Here is a 17019-nt window from a genome sequence, read left to right as displayed (position 1 = left end):
ATATGGTAGATCTATTCTTAATTTTTTGAGGAATCTCCGTAGTGTTTTCCATAATGGCTGTACCAGTTTGCACTCCCACCAGCACTTCCCTTCTGTCCACATCCTCTCCCACACTTATTATTTCCTGTCTTGTTAATTAACGCCATTCTGATGGGAGTGAGGTGATATCTCATTGGAGTTTTGATTTGCATTTCCCTGATGGTTAATGATGTTGAACATCTTTTCATGAGCCTGTTGGCCATCCATATATCTTCTTTGGAGAAATGTTTGTTCAAATCTTTTGCCCATTTTTTAATTGGGCTGTTAGCTTTTTTGTTATTGAGATGTATGAGTTCTTTGTATATTTTGGATATTAACCCCTTACCAGATACATGGTTTGCAAATACCTTGTCCCAATTTTTAGGCTGTCTTTTCATTTTGTGGATGGTTTCTTTCCCTGTGCAGAAGTTTTTGAGTTTGATGTAGTCCCGTTTGTTTTTCTGTTGTTTCCCTTGCCCGGTCAGACATGGTACTTGAAAATAATGCTGCCAAGACGGATGTCAAAGAGCATACTGCCTATGTTTTCTTCTAGAAGTTTAATGGTTCCAGGTATTACATTCAAGTCTTTAATCCATTTTGAGTTGATTTTTGTGTATGGTGTAAGATAATGGTCTACTCTCATTCTTTTGCATGTGCCTGTCCAGTTTTTCCCAGCACCATTTATTGAAGAGACTTTCCTTTCTCCATTGTATGCTCTTGGCCCCCTTGTTGAAAATTAGCTGCCCATAGATAGGTGGATTTATTTCTGGCCTCTCAATTCTGTTCCATTGATGTGTGTGTCTGTTTTTGTGCCAGTATCATGCTGTTTTGGTTACACTTGCTTTGTAGTATATTTTGAAATCAGGGAGTGTGATACCTCCAACTTTCTTCTTTTGCTTGGGATTCCTTTAGCTATTTGGGGTCTTTTCTTGTTCCATATAAATTTTAGGATTCTTTGTTCTGTTTCTGTGAAAAATGTTGTTGGAACTTTGATAAGGATTGCATTGAATCTGTTGATTGCTTTAAGAAGTATGGACATTTTAACTATGTTAATTCTTCCAATCCAAGAGCACAGAATATCTTTCCATTTCTTTGTGTCTTCTTCAATTTCTTTCAGCAATGTCTTATAGTTTTCAGTGTACAGGTCTTTCACCTCTTTGGTTAAGTTTTTATTGCAATTGTAAGTGGGATTGTATTCTTAATTTCTCTTTCTGCTACTTTGTCATTAGTATGTAGAAATGCAACTTATTTTTGTATGTTGATTTTGTATCCTGCAAATTAACCATATTCATTTATTATTTCTGAAAGTTTTTTAGTGGATTCTATAGGGTTTTCTATGTATAAAATCATGTCATTTGCAAATACTGACAGTTTCACTTCTTCCTTCCAATTTGGATCCCTTTTATTTCTTTTTCTTGCCTGATTGCTCTGGCTAGGACTTCCAATACTATGTTAAATAAGAGTGGTGAAAGTGGGCATCCTTGCCTGGTTCCTGTTTTTGGAGGGATAGCTTTCAGTTTTTCTCTGTTGAGAATGATATTAGCTGTGGGTTTGTTGTATATGGCCTTTATTATGTTGAGGTACTTTCCTTCTTTAGCCATTTTATTCAGAGTTTTTATCATAAATTGTCGCTATATCTTGTCAAATACTTTCTTTGCGTCTACTGAGATGATCATGTGATGTTTATTCTTCATTTTGTTAATGTAGTTTATCACGATTGATTTGTGGATGTTGAACCATCCCTGCATCCCTGGAATAAATCCCACTTGATCATGGTGTATGATCTTTTTAATGTATTGTTGTATTCCATTTGCTAGTATTTTGTTGAAGATTTTTGCATCAATATTCATCAGTGATATTGGTCTGTAATTTTCTTTTTTTGTATTGTCCTTGTCTGGTTTTGGTATCAGGATAATGTTGGCTTTGTAGAATGAGTTAGGAAGCTTTGCCTCCTTTTCAATTTTTTGGAAGAGTTTGAGAAGGATAGATGTTAAGTCTTTGAATGTTTGGTAGAATTCACCAGGGAAGCCATCTGGTCCTGGACTTTTATTTTTTGGGACGTTTTTGATTACTGTTTTGATCTCCTTACTGGTGATTGGTCTATTCAAATTGTCTGTTTCTTCTTGATTCAGTTTTGGAAGGTTGTATGATTCTAAGAATTTATCCATTTCTTCTAGATTATCCAATTTGTTGGCGTCTAGCTTTTTGTAGTATTCTCTTAGAAGCTTTTGTATTTCTGATGTGTCCGTTGTAATTTCTCCTCTTTCATTTGTGATTTTATTTATTTGAGGCTTGTCTCTTTTTTTCTTGGCGAGTCTAACTAAAGGTTTGTCAATTTTGTTTATCTTTTCAAAGAACCAGCTCTTGGTTTCACTGATTTTTTTCCTGCCATTTTTTAGTCTCTATTTCATTCATTTCTGCTCAATTTTCATTATTTCCTTCCTTCTGCTGATTTTGGACTTTGTTTTTTCTTCTTTTTCCAGTTTCTTTAGGTGCACTGTTACATTGTTTGAGGTTTTTCTTCTTTGTTGAGGTAGGCCTGTTTTGCTATAAACTTTCCTCTTAGAACCACTTTTGCTGTATCCCATAGATTTTGGCATGTCATATTTTCATTTTCATTTGTCTCTAGGTATTTTTTTATTTCTCTTTTGGTTTCTTCATTGACCCAGTCGTTGTTCAGTAACATTGTGTTTAATCTCCACATATTTGTGACTTTTCTGATTTTCTTCCTGTAGTTGATTTCTAGTTTCATACCTTCATAGTCAGAAAAGATGTTTGGTGTTATTTCAGTCTTCTTAAATTTATTGAGACTTGTTTTGTGGCTTAATGTGTGATCAATCCTGGAGAATGTTCTGTGTGCATTTGAAAAGAATGTGTATTCTCTGGTTTTTGGATGGAATGTTCTATATTCATCTACTAAGTTCATCTGGTCTAATATGTCCTTTAAGGCCAGTGTTTCCTTATTGATCTTCTGTTTGGATGATCTATCCATTGGTAAGTGGAGTGTTCAAGTCCCCTACCATCATTGTGTTACTGTCTATTTCTCCTTTCATTTCTGTTAATAAGTGCTCTGTATATTTAGGTGCTCCTAGTTGGGTGCATAGATGTTTACAAGTGTTATATCCTCTTGTTGGATTGTTCCCTTTATCATTATGTAGTGCCCTTCTTTGTCTCTTGTGACAGTTTTTGTTTTAAAGTCTGTTTTGTCTGATATAAGTATTGCTACCCGAGCTTTCTTTTATTTGCCATTTGCATGGAATATCTTTTTCCATCCCTTCACTTTCAGTTTGTGAGTGTCTTTAGGTCTGAAGTGTGTCTCTTGTATACAGCATATATCTGGGTCTTGGTTTTTTGTCCAATAGGCCACCCTGTGCCTTTTGATTGGAGCATTTAGTCCATTGACATTTAAAGTAGCTGTTGATAAATATGTACTTATTGCCATTTTGTTACTTTTTTTCTGGATGTTTTAGTAGTTCTTCTCTGTTCCTTTCTTCTTCTCTTCCTCTCTTCCCTTGTGGTTTGATGGCTTTCTTTAGTGTTATGTTTGGGTTCCTTTCTCTTAATTATTTGTATATTTATTATAGGTTTCTCATTTGTGATTACCATCATGTTCATATATAATAACCTAACTAAATAGCAATCTATATTGAGTTGATGGTCTCTTTAGTTTGACCTCTTTCTAAAAGCTTTACTCTTTTGCTCCCCTCCTCCCACATTTTATGTTTTTGATATCATATCTAACCTCTTATTTTGTGTGTGTGTGTATCCATTACCCTCTTATCATTGAAACAGGTAATTTTAGTACTTTTGTCTTTTGACCTCCCTATTATCTTCATAGGTGATTGATCTGCTGCCTTTACTGTATTTTTGCCTTTACCAGTGATTTTATTGCCCTTTTTTTTTTTTTTGAAAATTTTCTTATTCCTATTTGTGGTCTTCTTTTTCCCACTTAAATAAGCCCCTTTAGGGAGCCTGCCCTGTGGCCAAGTAGTTAAGTTCGTGCACTCTGCTTCGGTGGCCCAGGGTTTTGCTGGTTCAAATCTGAGGCTTGGACATGGCACCACTCATTGAGCCATGCTGAGGCAGCATCCCACATGCCACAGCTAGAAAGACCCACAACTAAAAATACACAACTATGTACCAGGGGGCTTTGGGGGAAAAAGGAAAAATAAAATCTTTATTAAAACAATAAGTAAATAAGTTCCTTTAGCATTTCTTGTAAAACTGGCTTCTTGGTGATAAACTCCTTAAATTTTTGCTTGTCTGGGAAATTCTTTATCTCTCCTTCCATTCTGAATGATAACCTTGCCTGGTAGAGTATTCTTGGCTGTAGGTGTTTTCCTTTCAGCACTTGAAATATATTGTGCCACTCGCTTCCAGCCAGTAAGGTTTCTGCTGAGAAGTCAGCTGATAGCCTTATGGGGTTTCCTTTGTATGTCACTTGTTGCCTTTTTCTTGCAGCTTTTAGGATTCTCTCTTCATCTTTAATTTTGGACATTTGAGTTATAATGTGTCTTGCTGTGGGCCTCTTTGGGTTTGTCTTGTTTGATGCTCTTTGTGCTTCCTTACTTGGATGCCTGTTGTCCTGCCTTACATTAGGAAAGTTTTCAGCTATTATTTCTTCGAATAGATTCTCTGCCCCATTGTCTCTCTCTTCTCCTTCTGGGACACCTGTAATACAAGTGTTAGTGTACTTGATGTCGTCCCAGAGTTCCCTTAGACTGTTCTCATTCTTTTTAATTCTTTTTTCTTTTATCTGTTCAGCTTGGGTGATTTCCTCTGGTCTTTTGTCCAGCTCACTCATCCATTCTTCTGTTATCATCTACTCTGCTAAGTGAGTCCCTCTAGTGGATATTTCATTTCCAGTATCGTATTCTTCATTTCTGATTGGGTCTTTTTTGTATTTTCCAGTTCTTTGTTGACATCCTCACTGAGTTCATCCATTCTCCTCCCAAGATGTGAGCATCCTTATGACTTTTTCTTTGAACTCTTTGTCAGGTAGATTGTTTATTTCTGTTTCATGTAGTTCTTTTTCTAGAGTTTTGTCCTGTTCCCATACTTGAAACGTATGCCTTTGCCTCCTGGTTCTGCCTCTTTTTCTGTGCTTAAATCTATTTATTATGTAGGTCAGCTGTGTCTCCTGATCTTGGAGAAGTGTCCTTATTTAACGGACACCTTTTGCAGCCCAGCAATGTGCTTCCCTCTCATCACCAGTTCCAAATGTTCCAGGGGTGTCCCCTGTGTGGGCTGTGTGTGTCCTCCTGTTTGGTGGGGTTGCTCTTGCTGCAGGCGCCCAGGGAATCTGGGCTGTCCCCCTTGCTGGCTGGTTGTAATGCTCAGCTGCATCTGGCTGCTATGGACCCTTCAGTCGCTTTATTGGGTTTGGGGAGCCCCAGCATAGTTGGCTGCAAGGTCTAATAGCACATTCCTGTTGCAGTTTTTCTGTTAAATGAGTAGGCCCCCAGCATGGCTGGTTGCTAGGCTCAGGGCTTACAATTACTGTAGGCCTCTGGCCTGCAAGGCTGTTGTCAGCACTCTCAGGATTGCATCTGAGTGGGGCTGGCCCCAGGCACAGGAGCACCTAATTGTTTCATGCTTTGAAAGGTGGGGCTGATCCCCTAAGTGACTGTTTGAGAAGTACAGGTCTTCTGCTGCTGACAAGCCCCATGGCCCACAGGTCCACACACACTGTCAATACAGTCCAGGCCCCTGCTTACATCCTGACCCCCTGGAGGATACCCAGTGACCCCACTGCAGAGGTCCCCCCACACACTCCACCAACACCCCACACACTCCACCCGCACACCATGCCCTGCAGACATGGACCCACTCGCCTGCCTACAGTGGATCCAGCAACACCCAAGGGCTTGCTATTGGGTGTTGCCAGTCCCTAGGGTGGGCTTCCTGCCCTGGCTGAGCTGGATTAAATTGGTGCTCTAGTGGGTGGGGCAGACCCTGGGCTAACAGGCCTGGGGAAGAACTCCAATGACATCTGCTAGCGTCTGTGTCAGCACACCTTTACTAGGTCACAGTAATGGCTGCTGCCAATGTCTCAGTCCCTGGGGAGGTCTCACTTTTCACTCAGATGCACCCAGAGCCTATCAAGTGAGTCTCTTTTCACCAAAGGACTGTGTACCCTTCTTTCTGGCGATTTTACATTGCTTTCCAAAATGGGTAAATTTGTGCATGGGCTCTTTAACAGCTGGCTTTTTTCTACTTATGCCTGATAGCTTTTCTAGGGATATTCCCCACTGTAGTTAATAGCCAGTAAAGCCAGATATTGTGACATTCATCTCAGTTGTGCAGAGTCTGAAGGATGCTTATAGCAGTAACAGTCCCCAACTCAGGTCCCCTACTCCTCCAGGGAAGGCTGCATACCTTAGGATTGCTCCCGGTCGGCTGTGATGCTTCACCGCTCTCAACAGTGGCTTTTTTCTCTCCAGAAAGGAATTTCTGCCTCTTCCACCTCAGTCAGGTCTGTCCCTTGTTGCGGGGGTCCTTTTTATCCAGTTTTCAGTTCTCTCTCAGGGGTTATTTTTCCAAGAATAGCTGTGACTTGGTTGTGTTTGTGGGTTGAGGTGAGTTCAGAGTCCGCCTATGCTGTCACCTTGACACCAACCATATTTTGTATTTCTTGCTTTAAGCACATAGGCCCTAAGGTCACAAGTCTGTTGGAAGCTTCCAGGTAAAACTAACTCCTCGTTAAGGCTAGGTCCGAAATGCCTGGATTTCCTCATAAATCCCAGCTTCAAACACACACACACACTCTTAGTTCTTTCTTCTCAGAGCCCACTAGCAATGCCAAAAGATGGTATAAAGAGGTTCCCAGAATAGCCCAGCCTGCTTTGAAAGCAAGACAAAGGTGGAGGCTGACAGTGTGCAGTAGAAAATTTGGGAAAGACAGCCCTTCACGTTAGACTCTTGGCTCTGGCACCTGTTCAGTTCTTACTCTGGAGCACTTCCTAATTAGCCTCGACCTTATTCTTAACTGAACCAAGGCCACGTGTATGCTGAACTGGTTTTATTCATCTGTTTAAAAAATGGATTACTTCTAGTAATTTTATATCCTCTGCAACTTTATACTCTTTTTGAAAATTGAGAAATTACTTTTGTGCATGTATTTAAGATGAATAGGTTAACCTCTCTAAATCCATAGGGAGCAACTATCTTGCTCTGTGGTGTTTTTTCATCACTGCCATGGTAGTTTTAAAAGGAGAGGACAATAGACTTCTTATAAACAGAATTTCTTAGATTTCGTGGTTCATTCAGGAAACTTCTTCTGAGCATTTGGAAGAAAACTTTTAGCAAATTTATGACCTTTAACCTTTTTTTGCTTTAACTCTGTACCATCTCTTACTGTTTTAGGGAACTGTCTCATTTTGTCTTTGGCCGTACTACCATCACTTTACTACATCTGAATTTATAGCAAATCAAAGAACCATTAATTATGATGGCTTGTAACCAAGTATTATATCAATAAGATATTTCCAGCTTTTGAAGGTTTGTTTTTATATACATATATACCAATACATGTTGTCAAAGGGGAGTCTGTCTTCTCAGCCAGTTTCCTTTATACCCCATCTCTAGAGATGTGAACAAATCATACTGTTAAAATGGCCCCACCTCAGTAATTTATAAGCCATGTTAGTGGAGGTGGATGAAAGCATTGGCATGTGTTAAAGTGCCAGAGAAAAAAGGAGTGAAGTCATTTAATACTGCATCCATAACTTGGTTGAGGACTTGAATAGTCAATAGGACCTTTCATCACAACCAGAAGTAGTAGTAAAATCACTTTTTTGGTAGAGGAAATGACAGAATTTAGTAATATTTGTTACTTCAGTATTTGGGATCAGTCCAGCCCAGGTTTTGAAAGCACAGGCTTAGAAAGACAGGCCTTTAAGTAGAAATCCTCAAGTGTTGTTTGAAGAGCTGAGAGGATTGGTAAGGCCTGCTTGTCCTCTTCCTGTCACTGCTGTCTGAAGGTGTGTGTCTGTGTAGGCTGGATTGGGTACTAAAAGGGAATAAAGCAAAATGCTTTGTTTTTAGCACCATTGACTAATATTTTTCAAGTGTCAGCCTCTTTGTCTGGAAATAGCCGCCTTCGGTTGGTCAGCATGTAACATTATAGGAATGTGCCTGGCAAAATTCAGGTACAGTGTAATTAACATTGATTTTAAAAACCAGATCCTCCTATAATTGTCAGTAAGTTTATTAGAATTCTTGTATAGCACAGTAGTTTGCCTTTAGTTCCCAGAGCATAAAAAAAGAATCAAAAATTACAATAATTTTTGTCTTATATTTATGAAGAGCTTTATAGTTTTAAGGTACATACATATATATCCATGTGACCCTCAGTATCACACTGAAAAGTGAAAAGGGCAGTTAATGTTAAATGAATTTGAAGATAGTATGGCTTTTGACATCCGTCACTCCAGTGTGGTGTCACATAATCTGATGGGCTTGGCAGAGATTCCTTTACTTGCATATACTTCATTGTTCTATATATTTCCATCCTAAAAGTGCACAGAATCAAAGAAGATGATTCCCAGATAGAAGAGGAACTGAATAGTTCCTTAAGAGCAAAGACAATGACTATTTTGCATGTTAAGCTATTTCCATTAGTAAGTACAATGCCTGAAACACTGTAAATTCTCAAAAGATATTTAATAAATGAATAAATGGTGATATAGGCCATCACACAGCTAAGAAACTGAGATCCAGAAAAGTTGTGACTTGCTTAAAATTGACGAATTAGTTTATTCAGCAAATATTTGTTGAGCATCTACTGTGTGCTATAGAGAAAGAGAGAGTTAGGTTCCAACAGATAGAGTAGGCAATAAGACACACACGTTCCCTGAGTCATAAATAAGTTAGACACAAAAGGACAAATGTCGTATGATTCCACTCATGTGAACTATCTGGATTAGGCAAATTCATAGAGACAGAAGGTAAATTAGAGGTTCCCAGGGGCTGGGGGGAGTTATTACTTTAACACGTACAGTTTCTGTTTGGGATGTTAAAATAATTTTGGAAATAGATAGTGGTAATACTTGCATAATATTGTGAATGTAATTCATGCCACTGAATTTATACACTTAAAAATGGTTAAAATGACGGGGCTGGCCCCGTGGCCGAGTGGTTAAGTTCGCGCGCTCCGCTGCAGGCAGCCCAGTGTTTCGTCAGTTCGAATCCTGGGCGCGGACATGGCACTGCTCATCAGACCACGCTGAGGCAGCGTCCCACATGCCACAACTAGAAGAACCCACAACGAAGAATACACAACTATGTATCGGGGGGCTTTGGGGAGAAAAAGGAAAAAATAAAATCTTAAAAAAAAAATGGTTAAAATGACAAATTTTATGTTATGTATATTTTTACAAAAATTAAAAAAATAATTTAATGTACTAAAACCCATTGAATTATACACTTTAATTGGATGAATTGTTGGTATGTAAGTTCTATTGCAATAAAACTGTTTGAAAACAAGAAAAGTCCCTACCTCATTAAGCTTACCATCTGATGGGAAGAGACAGACAATAAACAAAATAATTTTAGATTGTGATAAGTGCTATGATAGAAATTAATTAGGTGATATAATAGGAAGTAACTGGAGAGGTACCTACTTTAGATAAAGTTGTCAAATAGGCCTTATTGAGGAAGTGATATTGAGCTAAGACATGGAGATGACAAGGAACCAGCCATGCAAAGAGCTTGGAAACAGTAAGTTTCCTAAGGCCATGGGAACAGCTACTAGTGCAAAGGCCCTGAGGTGGGAAAGAGCTTGTTGTATTCAAGTAACAGGTAGAAGGCTAATCTGGTAGAAGAGCATAGTAATAAAGGGTAGAGGTAGCCAGGCAGCATATCATATAAGGCCTTAGAGATATAGTAAAGGGTTTGAATTTTGTTCTAAATATGAAGGGAAGCCATTGAATAATTTAAGCAGGAAAGTGACTTGATTTGATTTGTTTTTTTGAAGATCTCTCTAGCTGCTCTAATGGATTATAGGGAACTAGAAGTAGAAGCAAAGTTACCACTTAAAAGGCCATTTCAAAAGACCAGATGAGAGTTGACATTAGTTTGGACTAGGATAGTAGGGATATAGATGGAGAGAAGTGACAGATTTAAAATATATTGTGAACGTTCAACATCACTTATCGTCAGGGACATGCAAATTGAAACCAGTGAGACATCCCCTCACAACTGTTAGAATGGCTGTTATCAAAAAGAGAAGAAATAGCAAGTGTTGGCAAGGATGTGAGAAAAGGAAACCCTAGTGCCCTGTTGGTGGCAGTGTAAATTGGTGCAGCCACCATGGAAACCAGTATAGAAGTTCCTCAGAAAATTAATGTAGGACTGCTGTATGATCCAGCACTTCTGCTTCTGACTATTTTATCTGGAGGAAACGAAAACACTAACTTGAACAGAGATCTGCACCCTGACATTCACTACATCATTGTTTATAATGGCAAAGATATGGAAACAACCTAGGTGTCCCCATCAGTGGATAAATGGGTAAAGAAAATGTGGTGTGTATACAGTGGAATATTATTCAGCCGTGAAAAAGGAAATAGTGCCATTTGCAACAACATGGATGGACCTTGAGGGCATTATGCTAAGTGAAATAAGTCAGACAGAGAAAGACAGATACCATATTATCTCACTTATGTGTTAAATCTTAAAACAAAAACCGAATTCAGATACAGAGAACATATTTGGTGGTTACCAGAGGTGGAGTATAGAGGGGTGGGCAAGATGAGTAAAGGTAGTCAAAAGGCACAAAGTTCCAGTTATAAAATAGATAAGTCCTGGGGATGTAATGTACACTATGATGACTATAGTTAATAATACTGTATTGTATATTTAAAGTTGCTAAGACAGTAGATCTTAAAAGTTCTCATCACAAGAAAAAAAAATTTGTAACTGTGTGGTGATGGATGTTAAGTAGACTTTTATTGTGGTGATCATTTTGCAATACATACATATATCAAATCATTGTCGTATACCTGAAACTAATATAATGTTATGTGTCAATTGCATCTTAATAAAAAATAATAAAACCATATTATGACAGATGAACTAATGGATTGAATTTGGGAGGTGAGGGAAAAGGAATAATCAAAAATGACTCCTAGTCATTTCATGTATGAGCAACTGAATGGATGAACATATCATTTGTTGAGTTAAGGAAGGGTCCAGAGGATGGGTAGGAGAATCAAAAGTTCTGCTTTGGAAATGTTAAGTTTTAATTGCCTTTTAGAAATCTAAGTAGAGTTATCAAATAGGCAACAGGATGTATGGGTCTACAAGTCAGTGAATGGAGGTCAATACTGGAGATACAAATTTGGGAATCATCAATATAAAGATATTTAAATCCATGGAACCAGGTGAGATCAATGAAGGAGAGAATGCAGAGCTGAGAAGAGAGGCAGATGCAGACATACAGAAACATGGAATGGGATTTAGCCCAGAAATCACTTTTAGAAGTTGGATGGAGGAGGACAAACCAGCAAAGACTTAATGATTTGGAAACTAAGAAAAGTCAATTTCTGGAAGGGAGGAGTAATCACCTGTCAGATCCTACTGTCAGTTCAAGTGTGCAGTGGACGTGGGAACGTGGAAGTCACTGGCAAGAGCGGTTTCAGTGGAGCAGTAGGTGTGTTGAGTGGATGGGCAGTGAGGAAGCGACATTGATTGTGGACGGCTCTTCTAAGGTGTTTTTGTGAAATGAGATAAGTAAATGGGTTCATAACTCAAAAAGACTGTGGGATTAAGGGAAGTTTTTTTTGTTTTTTGCTCTTTAATTTTTTTGTTTTGTGGAGATGTGGAGTTGATGGTTCATTTTGTTTTTTAAGATGGGAGATATCAGGGCATGTTTATATGCTGATGAGAGAGATCAAAGAGAGGGAGAAATTGTCAATACAAGAGAAAGAAGGGACGCTTGAAGGAGTAAAGTTTTTGAGAAGAGAGGAAATAGGATACAGAACGTAAGTGAGCGTGTTGATCTAAGAGAGGAAAAGGAGGCGCTTTCAACAAACTCATAGTTTAAAAAAAAAGCCAGTTCCACTTAAGAATGTCCTTGATGAGTAAAAATTGTTACTTATATTACATCTTGACCCTGACTACATATCTTTTTAATATTCCATGTGATGGAAGGGGGAAATACATAAAGCCGTCTGCTGTGTACTGAAGTGTAGTGGTGGTTTCGAGGAACAGCACTCGTTCAGTTGAGTTGCTGACTACACTAGCGCATTTCTTCATGGAGCGCCATCTTTCCTGGAAAGAATGACTTGACAGACAAATGACAAACTATTCAGACTTGGGTATTTGGCAGACGTTTTTCCAAAAATGAATGAAGTGAGCCTCTCTCTTAAAAGAAATAAACTTATGATAAAATCTAAGGTTTTGAATGAAAATTAGTATTTCAGAAAACTTGTGTTTGCCCCCATGAGACTGAGAGCTTCCTACTCCTTAAAGATGTTTTTGTTGAGGTTGGTGGTGATATTTAACAAATGTGATTTTTAAATATTTTATAATGAATGTGTCGACATTTAAAATCTATATAACTCAGTGAGCTAGTATTTTCCAAATGACTAATGTATGATGCTCTAAAATCATGTACAAGTAAAGATCTGTTCAAAGTACAAAAAAAAACCCCAATGGGTTTTAATGTAACAAATGTGAAAAGCATGTTGATATGGTTTCAGAGACTACATTGCTATTAAACATTAAGAAACTGCTACTTGTTGAATTTGGGAGTAGTATCAGAGGAGAATATCCACAATTATCTGAAAAGGCTATTAAAATACTCCTTTCTTTTCCAACTACATATCTGTATGAGGCTGGATTTTCTTAGGAAACAGCATATGGTAGCAAAATGAGTGCAGATGAATATGAGAATCCGGCTGTCTCCTGTTAAGGCAGACATTGCAAAAGAGACTTGCAAAACTGTAGAACAATGTCACTCATCTCTAAATTTTCTTTTTGGAAACTTATGCTTGTTTCCCACTAAAAATATTATTTATATTAAGTAATTGATTTCTATTATTATTTTTAAATAAATTAATACACATTTCAAAGTTTTCTTAATTTTGACTTCTAATATGTAGATACTGATGATTATGGCCCCCATAAACAAAAGCTCTTTAGGGTCCTCAATAATTTTAAGAGTGTAAAAGGAACTTGAGACCAAAAGCTTTTGAGAATGTGACCATCCAGATTTCCTATGAAGCACCTCAGTTGCTCATAGTCTGATAAACCAAGACGTGTGTCAGCTCCCCAAATGTGGAAACATTATTGGAGACCTACCAATTTGAATTCCGACGATACTGTGCAGAACAAGCCCTAAGACTGGCAGCTAACGCTGGATTCTTCCCGACTGCTTTTGGCTTTTCTTAAGCCAGAGCTCTTCTCTCCTTTCTTGAAAGCCCAGGGACTTCAGAGTAATATTTTGAGGATATAGTTTACAAATACTAGTGATGATTTTACGTTTGTGTTGAGTGTAGTGGCTTTTGGTATACTTTTACTTCTGTATCTCGTTTCATGTTCTCTGAAGGGTGTTGACCAGGTCTATCTTTAGAGATAAGGAATTGAGCTGCTGTTATGCTAATTTCCCCAGGATGACAAAGCTGTTAAGTGGCAAACAGAACCCAAGACCAAATCTTCTGAGGTCAAATCCAGCTATATCCCACTAACATTGTATCTTTTCTTTCTTTCTTTTCTTTTTTTTTTTTTTTAATTTGGGCCTTCTTATAATCGTGTGAGGTCGACAGGGCACGGACAGTTATCTGTCTTTTACAGAGGAGACCCTGAGTTAAGTAGAAGAACCAGGATTAGAATGTGAGGACTTTCTCACCTCTCTTCCTTTTGCTCTCTTACCTCTTTCCAAGTTATTTTAAGACTTCATAGAAAGTAAAAGTAGCTTCTCCTTCCAAAAACAGTTGGAAACCTCTATTCTGCCAAGGCCATGGTCTTTCTCTAAAACTTGACGACTCGTGGGCCCGCAGTGCACACTATTTAGAGGGGATCAATGCCAGCTTCTACCCAGCAGCTTAAATTCATGCCTATTTCTTCAACATATAGTCCAGTCTATATGACACATGGGGAGAAAATGCATTTTTATTTTCTTAATTCTCCTTGGAATTAAGAATACAAATTCCAAATATGGTTTAATACATTTAATTAAAAATGTCTTTTTTCCCCCTGCTGCCTACAAAATTTGCCAGTAATGTAGTAGAAATGATTTTTTGAAAGTCTTATGCCTATATCTTAAAAAAAAAAGCTTTACAGAGATATCATTTACATACCATACAACCCACCATTTAAAATGTGCAATTCAGTGGTTTTTAGTTACTCACTGAGTTGCATAGCTATCACCACAGTCAATTTTAGAATATGCTCATTGCCCCCTAAAGAAGCCGTGTACCCATTAGCAGTCACTCTCCATTCCTGCAAAACCCCCATTCTTAGGCAGCCACCATTCTGCTTTCTGTTTCTTTAGATTTGCCTATTTTGGGCATGTCATATAAATGAAATCATAAAATATGTAGTCTCTGTGACCCACTTCTTCCATTTACCGTAGGTGCAAGGCTCGTCTGTGTTGTAGCATGTATCGGTCGTTCCTTTTTATTGCCAAATCGTTTTGTCAATTTGAAGACGTATGTGGATATACCACATTCTACTCATCCATTCATCAGGCTACAGAAATCTGGCATATTTACACTTTTTGGCTATTATGAATAATGCTGCTATGAGCATTCATGTGCAAGTTTTTGTGGGGACATATGTTTTCATGACTCTTGCTTATATACCTGGGAGTGGAATGGCTGAGCCATGTGGGAACTGTGTTTAACATTTTGAGGAATTGCCAGACTGTTTTCTAAAGCAGCTGCACCATTTTATATTCCCACCAGCAATATGTGAGCTCCAGTGTCTCTACGTCCTCACCAACACTTGTTATTTTCTGTCATTTTGATTATAACCATCCTACTGGATGTAAAGTGGTATCTCATCGTGGTTTTAGTATGAATTTCCCTGATGGCTGATGATGTTGGGCATCTTTTCATCTGCTTATTGGATGTTTGTGTATGTTCTTTGGAGAAATGTCTGGTCAGACCGTTGCCCATTTTTAAATTGGGTTATTTGTCTTTATTTATTGCATTGTAAGAGATCTTTATGCAACTTACACACAAGTCCCTTCTCAGGTCTGTGATTTGCAGATATTTTCTCCATTTCTGCAGGTTGCCTTTTTCACTTTCTTGATAGTGTCCACTGAAGCACAAAGTTTTTTAGTTTTAAGTCCAGTTTTATCTATTTTTTCTTTTCTTCCTTGTGCTTTTGGTGTCATATCTAAGAAAGCTTAGCCCAAGTACTTTTAGGACTTTTTCTGTGTAGTTTTAATTGTACGTTTAGGTCTGTGATCCATTTTAAATTAATTTTTTTTGCATAGTGTAAGGAAGGGATCCAACTTCATTCTTTTACATGTAGATAACTGTTTGTCCCAGAAAACTTTGTTGAAAAGGCTACTCTTTACCCATTGAATTGTCTTGGTACTCTTGTTGAAAATTAACTAACTATAAATGCGAGAATTTGTTTCTGAGCTCTAAATTCTTATCCATTAATCTATGGGTCTCTTCTTATGCTAGTACCACTCTATATCTCTTTTCTTTACAGAATATTTTCTAAATTCAAAAATACCATATGCCAATTATAGAAATTTTTTGAAGTACAAAAGAAAATAGAAGAACAGAATTTTTGAAATAGTCCACAGTCTCACCATTCACATGCACCTTCTGGTTCTTCCAAACTTTTGTCTTTTTCTTACCTAGTTCAGATAATATTATATACACTGCTGTATATCTTTTTTCCCTCAAACACAAGCATTTTACTAACCATTAAAAACTGTTAGTTTTTTTTTCTTGGTGAGAAAGATTATTGCTGAGCTAACATCTGTGCTGATCTTCTATTTTGTATGTGGGACACCTCCACAGCTTGGCTTGATGAGCAGTGTGTAGGTCCGTGCCCAGGATCTGAACCTGTGAACCCCAGGCCACCGAAGCGGAGTGTGTGAACTTAACCACTACACCACCAATCTGACCCCTTAATCAGTATTTTTAATATGTAGTATTTCATTTGCGTGCATATATTATAATTTACTTCAACATTCTTCTAGTCTTGGACATTTGTTCTTCCAGGTTTTTCTTAAAAATAAAGTTTCAGTTACATATTAGTTAGCACTCATAATGTGTTTTACATATACATATGTTAATATGTTTCCACTCTGTAGAGTAACATATTCAGATATAAGAGATTCAGGAAGGTAAACATTAAAGCAGCTCATAGTGACAGAAATCCTGTCTCTTCAGCTTTTCTGTGGGTCCTACAGTGTTTTCATTAAATCATTTCAACCTTAAGCCTTATGTTACTGTGATCAAAGCAAATTTTCAGTCAAATCCTCACTTTGAAAGATAATGATAACTCATGATTATTCTTTTGTGTGATTTTTTTTTTTTCTCTTTAGGAGTAGAAGGATCATTTTCTTGAATGTGTATATATCTCAGTCCACAGATATCTGACTGAGTTGTGTGAGGCCTATGAGAGGCTGACTTTACCCTCAAGGTGCTTATATTTGGGGGATGGATAAAAATAAGCACAGTATGTAAATAGTTAGCCAACAATACAAGGCACGCAGTGATCACTGTCGAAGGAGAAGTTCTGTTCAAAGTGCGACTCTGGCTCGCAGCAGGGGGAGCCCTGTGGTAGTTCAGAGCCCCACAGTCCTGGCTGTGCATCCCACTGACTGTTGGGCTGACCCTGAGCGTGTAATAAAATCTTGCTGCACCTCTCTTCCCTTGTCTCTATCGAGATTGGATACTCGTCAGAGGATTGTTGTGGGGACTAGAAACAATGAATGCCGAGTTTGTAGCCACAGAAAGAGGACTCAGTAAACGGTAGCTGCTGTTTGTGTTCCTCATGTTGTTCTTGTTACTCCTGTTAAGCTGATGT

General features: G+C 38.0%; 1 protein-coding gene across 11 annotated transcripts in view; it reads left to right on the top strand.

The window, feature by feature from the left end:
- Positions 1 to 17019, top strand: part of UVRAG (UV radiation resistance associated) — a 309656-nt gene that overhangs the window by 234544 nt on the left and 58093 nt on the right. For 5 of the 11 annotated variants that reach the window (XM_070490660.1, XM_070490659.1, XM_070490662.1 and 2 more), the window contains one exon: positions 6383 to 6493. The exons of 5 other annotated variants lie outside the window; for them this stretch is intronic. In XM_070490660.1, coding sequence (XP_070346761.1) covers positions 6383 to 6493 — 111 coding nt within the window. Of the gene's footprint in view, positions 1 to 4929; positions 4996 to 6382; positions 6494 to 17019 lie in introns of those variants that run through there. One more of the 11 variants, XM_070490666.1, reaches the window with a different exon arrangement.

Source organism: Equus asinus, chromosome 20 (assembly GCF_041296235.1).
Source record: "Equus asinus isolate D_3611 breed Donkey chromosome 20, EquAss-T2T_v2, whole genome shotgun sequence".
Classification (NCBI taxonomy): Eukaryota; Metazoa; Chordata; class Mammalia; order Perissodactyla; family Equidae; genus Equus; species Equus asinus.
This window is presented reverse-complemented; position numbering and strand designations above follow the sequence as displayed.